Source organism: Nicotiana tomentosiformis, chromosome 8 (genome assembly GCF_000390325.3).
Source record: "Nicotiana tomentosiformis chromosome 8, ASM39032v3, whole genome shotgun sequence".
Classification (NCBI taxonomy): domain Eukaryota; kingdom Viridiplantae; phylum Streptophyta; class Magnoliopsida; order Solanales; family Solanaceae; genus Nicotiana; species Nicotiana tomentosiformis.
In genome coordinates this window covers 124,962,166-124,968,828 of record NC_090819.1, presented here as the reverse complement: position 1 = coordinate 124,968,828, position 6,663 = coordinate 124,962,166, and the positions used below count along the sequence as shown (strand labels likewise).

Here is a 6,663-nt window from a genome sequence, read left to right as displayed (position 1 = left end):
CACTTCAGATGCTTCACCATAACCAGCAACAACATCTTGGGCTACAGATACCTCCCCAACTTGTTGACTCGAAACCTCTGGTCCCTCTTCTCCGTTCATTATTTCATCTTCTGCCATTTTTTAAGCGAAGCAGAGGGACAAGTTGTAGCAACAAATCTTTAGGGAGTTTGATTTTTTAGCTACGGTGAGAATCAGAACTAGATGGGATTGGAGAGGAGACAATGGGTAGCTGTTGGTCTGAATTGGGGTTTTCACTGGGTGAAAGTTGAGACTCAGGCTCGTGTTGTAGTGCTTCATAAGACGAAGACACAGTAGGAGTGACAATGGTAGCATTAGAGACTCTGGATTCTGGGAAGACATGGTGATTTTTTAGAGTGAAGACACGAGAGAGAGAGAGGGTTTTCTGAGAGAGGAAAAGAGTTTGATGGCTTTGATGTAGATAGTTGTGAGAAAGACGTCTTTTGGGGTTATTTAGAGGGGATGAGGGACCGGTTATAATTGAGTGCAACAGACAGGGTAGACGGGTCAAGTTTTAATGAGTGTGACGCTTGGGTTTAAAATTGATGAGAGAAAAAGGCGGACCCATTTTAATGACATGGCACTTATATAGCCGTTTAAAATGCGTATGAGTGTAAGAGGAACTACTAACCTAAGTCAATAGAATTTTATAAATATGAGCCTCATCCTTCTACCAAAATGCAATATCATTAGCTTCTTATTTGCTCTGTAATTGCAATGCGTGTTTACCTGTAATGGTGTAGAATTGAGTTAGAAATTACTAGAAAATACTTTTTAGTAGTTTCCCTTTTCATTCCTTCATAGCCAATTATTGAGGGACCTGGTGCTCAGTTGAATTTTATTATCCCAACTCCAGTTGATTCTTTTCAAAATGATCTATGCTCAAGGCTTTGGTGAAAATATCAGCTACCTGGTCTACTATTTTGCAAAACTTCATGCAGATGAGACCCTTTTCAATATTGTCCCTGAGAAAATGATGATGCATATCAATGTGGTTTGTCCTCTTATGCTGAAATGAGTTTTTTCCATGTTGAAAGCACTTGTGTTGTCACACAGTAATGGAACACAATTAGAAAACACACCAAAATCTTCCAGTTGTTGCTTGATCCACAACAATTGAGCACAACAGGAAGCAACTGCCACATATTCAGCTTCTACAATAGAAAGAGCCACAGAGTTTTGTTTCTTTGTACCCCATGAAATCATGCATGATCCCAGAAAACGTTTCATCCCAAATGTGCTCTTTCTATCCACCAAATAATTAGCATCAACATACCCAATTAAGTCAAAATTATCTCTTGAGGGATAGTAGAGGACCGGGTCCTGTGTTCCTTTGAGATACCTTAGAATTCTCTTAGTAGCTTTCAAATGAGATTCTTTTGTACTTGATTGGAATCTAGCACATAATCCCACACTGAACACAATGTCAGGTTTGCTGGCTGTGAGATGTAAGAGTGAACCAATGATACCCCGATACATGGTTTCACTCACAGGGGAACCAGGTTCGTCCATGTCCAGACGTGTGGCAGTGGCAATAGCAGTATCAATGGTCTTTGAGCTTTCCATCTCAAACCTCTTCAGAAGCTCTTTAATGTATTTCTGCTGACTTATCATCGTTCCCTTAGAGGTTTGCTTAACTTGCAAACCTAGGAAGAAGTTCACTTCCCCCACCATGCTCATCTCAAACTCGCTTCCCATAAGCTTGGCAAACTCATCACATAATGAATCATTTGTTTCACCAAAGATGATGTCGTCAACATAAACTTGCACAATCAGCAGGTTCCTCCCTCTTTTCTTCAAAAAAAAAGTGTTGTCAATTTCCCCTCTTGTATAACCATTTTCCAAAAAGGACCTGGACAACCTTTCATACCATGCACGAGGGGCTTGCTTTAAACCATATAGTGCCTTGTTGAGTTTGAATACATGTTCAGGATGCTCATGATATTCAACACCAGGTGGTTTTCTGACAAAGACTTCTTCCTTCAAATATCCAGTCAGAAATGCACTCTTGACATCTATTTGGAAGAATTTAAATTCCATATGAGATGCAAAAGCAATGAGAATTCTAATGGCTTCCATTTGTGCAACCAGAGAAAAAGTCTCATCATAGTCAATACCTTCTTCTTGAATATAACCTTGAACCACCAACCTGGCCTTGTTTCTTGTTGTATTCCCAAACTCATCAAGCTTGTTTTTGAACACTCACCTGGTTTCAATAACAGTTCTATCTGAAGGTCGAGGAACCAGGCGCCACACGTTGTTCCTCTCAAATTGATGAAGTTCATCTTGCATAGCAGCAATCCAGTCAGTATTTTTCAATGATTCCTTGATATTTTTAGGCTCAATTTGAGACAGGAAGGCTAAGAAGGCAAACATGCTTCTTGTCTTTGATCTGCTATGAATCCCTGAATCAAGAGAAGTGATCACATTCTGGAAATGAGTGAGCTTTTGTGCTTCCAGTTGGACACCTGAATCTCATTGTGAGAAGACCCAGGTTCCTCTGAGTGGGATCCATCATTAGCACCCATGGAAGAATGAGTGCCATTTCTCTGCTTAGCATCAGGATTTCCTTGCACGGCATCAGCAAATCTATTTTCTACTTTAGTTGCTGTAATGGAGGAACCAGGTTCCTCTAAATTAGCTAGAGGTTCTGCTGCATCTTCTTCATTAGATTCCTTGACATGACTCATCAGATTTGCCTTCTCGTTTACCATATCAATTACTTCTCTAGGCACTTTTAACTACACTCCGTCTTGATAATTCTTATCATATGAATCTTTTCCACTTAAGAGGTGTGATTCATCAATTACATGTACGCTTTTTTTAGCACATTGAGTCCTTTTGTTGTAGACCTTGTATGCTTTGCTTTGTGAAGAATATCCAAGAAAGATCCCTTCATCACTTTTGGCATCAAATTTTCCCAGCGCTTCCTTACCGTTATTGAGAATGAAATATTTACAACCAAACGTTCTCAGGTAAGTCAACTTGGGTTTCCTCCCATTCAACAATTCGTACGGGGTCTTGTTTAAGAGGGACCTGATCATGAACATGTTTATCAAATAACAGGAAGTTTTCACCACCTTAGCTCAAAAGCTTTTTGGTACACCACTGTCAATTAGCATCATCCTTGCCATGTCTTCAAGACTCTTATTTTTCCTCTCCATGACACCATTTTGATGGGTTGTTTTGGGAGCTAAAAAATTATGACTTATACCATTTTCAACACATAATTCATCAAATTTTGCATTGTTGAACTTTGTACCATGATCAGATCTTATACTTACAACATCATGGCTCATTTTGACTTAAATCTGCTTCACAAAAGCAGCAAAGACTGGAAAAGTTTCATCCTTGGTTCTGAGGAAAAAGGTCCATGTGAATCTGGAGTAGTCATCCACATTGACAAAAATGTTTTCCTTTCCTGCTCTACCCTTATAGGTCCACACAAATCCATTTGAAGAAGATCTAGTGGCCTTGAGGTGCTTACTTTCTTTTTTGGGTTGAAGGAGGACCTGACTTGCTTTTCTTTCACACATGTATCACACACTTTATGATCCTTGAACCTTGACTTTGGTAGCCCACGGACCAGGTCCTTCTTAACTAGCTTATTCAGCAAGGAGAAGCTTGCATGTCCCAATCTTCTGTACCACAGTTCAACATCATCATCAACAACACTCAAACAAGTAAGATTCCCACTGTTTAAGGACTCAAAGTCAGCGACGTAGATATTTTTGAATCTTTTTGCCATCAGAACAACTTCACCAGTCACAAGATTTGTGACTGTGCAAGTCTTTGATAAGAACTCCACGTTGTTTCATTTGTCGCAGATTTGAGAAACACTTAGCAGGCTGTATTTCAGGCTATTCACATAATACACATTCTCAATTGAGTGAGTGAGTCTCTTCCCAACTCTTCCAACTCCAAGAATGTATCCCTTTTTGCCATTGACAAAGGGCACACTCCCACCTTACAGGGCTTTGAGTTAAAGGAAATCATCAGTACTTCCAGTCATATGTTTAGAGTAGCCGCTATCCATATATCATCTTTGGCGGCTTCCTTTCACTGCTCCCTGCACAAGGAAATCAAAGATTAAACTTAGGAACCCAAACAAGTTTGGGTCCCTTGTAGTATGGAAAAGGCGAATTAAACTCCTTTTTATCCAAACAGGCATCACACATTTTTTATTGTAGGGACCAGGTTCCTTAGCAGTAGGTACTTTTTCAAAAAAAACTTTATTTTCCTATTGGGACTGAAATCTAGCTTTCTAGGAGTCTTTAAAATTCCCAGTGTTACCACAATGAGTGAAAAACCAGTTATCAGGGACAGTAACATACTTGCTATGTGGGTTGAAAGGAGCCTTTTCTTTTGGAACCCAATTCCCTACATGTTCCCCCTATTACTTTTATACATTGAGGTGATTGTATCATAGGACCAGGTCCACTTTAGAGATTTATCTAGGTCATTTTTAACCCTGTTTAGATCTTCCTGGAGTTGTCTATTTTGTTCAAGTTCAGCACAGAAACTTAATTTTACCATTTTGAGCTCATGTTCAAGTTTAAGGTGTGCCTCACTCGCCACTTCCTTACCTTTTGAAGCATTTCCAGAACTATTTTCCCTTTTTAATTCTTCTATTTTTTCCTTTAGATGCACAACTACTACCAACAAGTTATCTCTCTCATGCTCTACCTTTTCAGTTTTTTCAGTTAAAGCATCCTTTTCACTCTTTAAATACTCAATGGTTTCTTTTAAATCAACAACTACGACTAGCAAATCATCTCTCTCATGGTCAACCTCTCCTAATTCCACAGTTACAATATTTTTATCATTGATAAGGTTATGATAAGTGTCAATCAGAACATTTGCAAAGGATACAAGCTTCTTTTGAGAGCAAGACTTCAAATTTCTTTGAACATCTAGAAAGTTTACCTCATCGTCATCATCATCTTCATCCTCGTAAGATGTTGCCATTAGGGCAAAGATGAAGTCATATTCAGCTGCTTCGCTTTCAATGGACATCATGTAGGTGTCGCCTTGTTCATTATCCTGCTTATATCCACTCGAGGAATCTCCCCATGCAGCAAGAGCTTGTTTCACAACATTGTCAGTGACATCTTTTCTCTTGAATTTCTTTTCAGGAACCGGGTTCCTCTTGACTGTCTTTTCTGTGTTGTGCTTGTACTGGTCTTGCTTGTGGAGATGACAATCTTTGATGAAATGACTTGGCTTCTCGCAGTTGTGACAATAATCATAGCCTTTTGATCTACTAGAGCTTCCCTTTATCGGAATACCTCAATTTCTACGAACCATTTTTTGAAACCTCCTTGTCAAGTAGGCCATGTCAGCATCATCACCACTTGAGTCATTATTGTCAGCCTTGAGAACCAGGTTATTCTCCTTTGTGGGTTCTCTTCTTTCACGGTCCTTCTTTTTCTTCATTTCGTAGGTCTTTAGATTTCCAATGAGTTCGTCAATAGTCAACTTTAGTAGATCTTTTGCCTCCGTGATAGCATTGACTTTACTCTCCCAAGAGCCAGGTAATACACTGAGTATTTTCTTGACCAATTTGTTCCTTGGAATGATCTCTCCTAGAGAGTGGAGCTCATTGATGATGTAAGTGAAGCGAGTATGCATGTCGTGAATAGACTCATCATCCTTCATCCTGAAGAGTTTATACTCAGTAGTGAGCATGTCAATATTTGACTCCTTGACTTGAGCTCTTCCTTCATGTACGGTTTGGAGAGCCTCCCAAATCTCCTTGGCAGATTGACAAGCTGAAATTCTATTATACTCATCTGGTCCAATACCACAGACGATGATCTTCTTTGCTCGGAAGTTTTGCTCTATAGCTTTGCGGTCGGTATCGTTGTACTCCTTCCTTGTCTTTGAAACTGCCACAACTATCTCGCCAGTGATCTTCATAGGGACGAAGGGTCCATCGCAAACGACATCCCAAAGCTCTGAATCTTCAGCCATGATAAAATCATGCATCCTTGTCTTTCACCATCCGTAGTATTGTCCATTGAATCTTAGTGGTCTGTAGGTTCATTGACGTTTTTCAAAGTTTGGTGGAGCAACCATGTGAATCTTTTCTAGGTGTTAGCCTTATAGAAAGGACCTACTATGATACCAGTTGATGTAAACTAAAAGTCCACCAAACTGTATAAAGAACTTGGTTCTTTATCAGTTCTCACATAACATATACACACAACAACAGTAAGTAAATGACACAACAGTATTTTACGTGAAAAACTCCCATCTCACAGGATTAAATTAGATTACAACCTATGGTAACCTAGGAATTAAACTCTTAATTCCTCACATGCTTGCGATAACTCTATTGCAAGTGTATTTGTAATAACTATATTATAAAACTCACCACTTTTACTAACTCTAGCCAAACACAAACACATGATTTATGGTTTACAAAAGATATCCTACAAGATACTTCTAACTAAACTGAGTAGGAATTACAGGTGAATAACATTAACAAAGATACAAAAATACTAAGGACACACAATAAACTCAGTGTTGGGATGTGGTCCTTTGTTCTATTGCTACTTTGTTCTTCAAGCTTTGGAGTCAATGAAGGCGACGTCACACTTGAGAGAGACTTAATGATTTAGGGTTTGCAAGTATATGTTTTCC

At 39.1% G+C, this 6,663-nt stretch overlaps 1 protein-coding gene across 1 annotated transcript; it reads right to left on the bottom strand.

Annotated features, from left to right (window-relative positions):
• Positions 1-4,057: 4,057 nt before the first annotated feature.
• Positions 4,058-5,991, bottom strand: LOC138898101 (uncharacterized). The gene is made up of 3 exons (XM_070184138.1): positions 5,323-5,991; positions 4,552-5,241; positions 4,058-4,087 (listed from the first exon to the last, which is right to left on the bottom strand). Exons 1-3 carry the CDS (start codon positions 5,989-5,991, stop codon positions 4,058-4,060), a joined length of 1,389 nt encoding a protein of 462 aa, XP_070040239.1.
• Between the last annotated feature and the right edge of the window lie 672 nt (positions 5,992-6,663).

Excerpts from the sequence above, each read along its gene's own strand:
- LOC138898101 (XM_070184138.1), bottom strand. The coding sequence starts at position 5,991 with ATGGCTGAAGATTCAGAGCTTTGGGATGTCGTTTGCGATGGACCCTTC. Across the intron at positions 5,242-5,322 it reads CAAGGAGGTTTCAAAAAATG|CCAAGTCATTTCATCAAAGA; the intron begins GTTCGTAGAAAT and ends AACTGCGAGAAG. Across the intron at positions 4,088-4,551 it reads TTGAACATGAGCTCAAAATG|GGAGCAGTGAAAGGAAGCCG; the intron begins GTAAAATTAAGT and ends TTCCTTGTGCAG.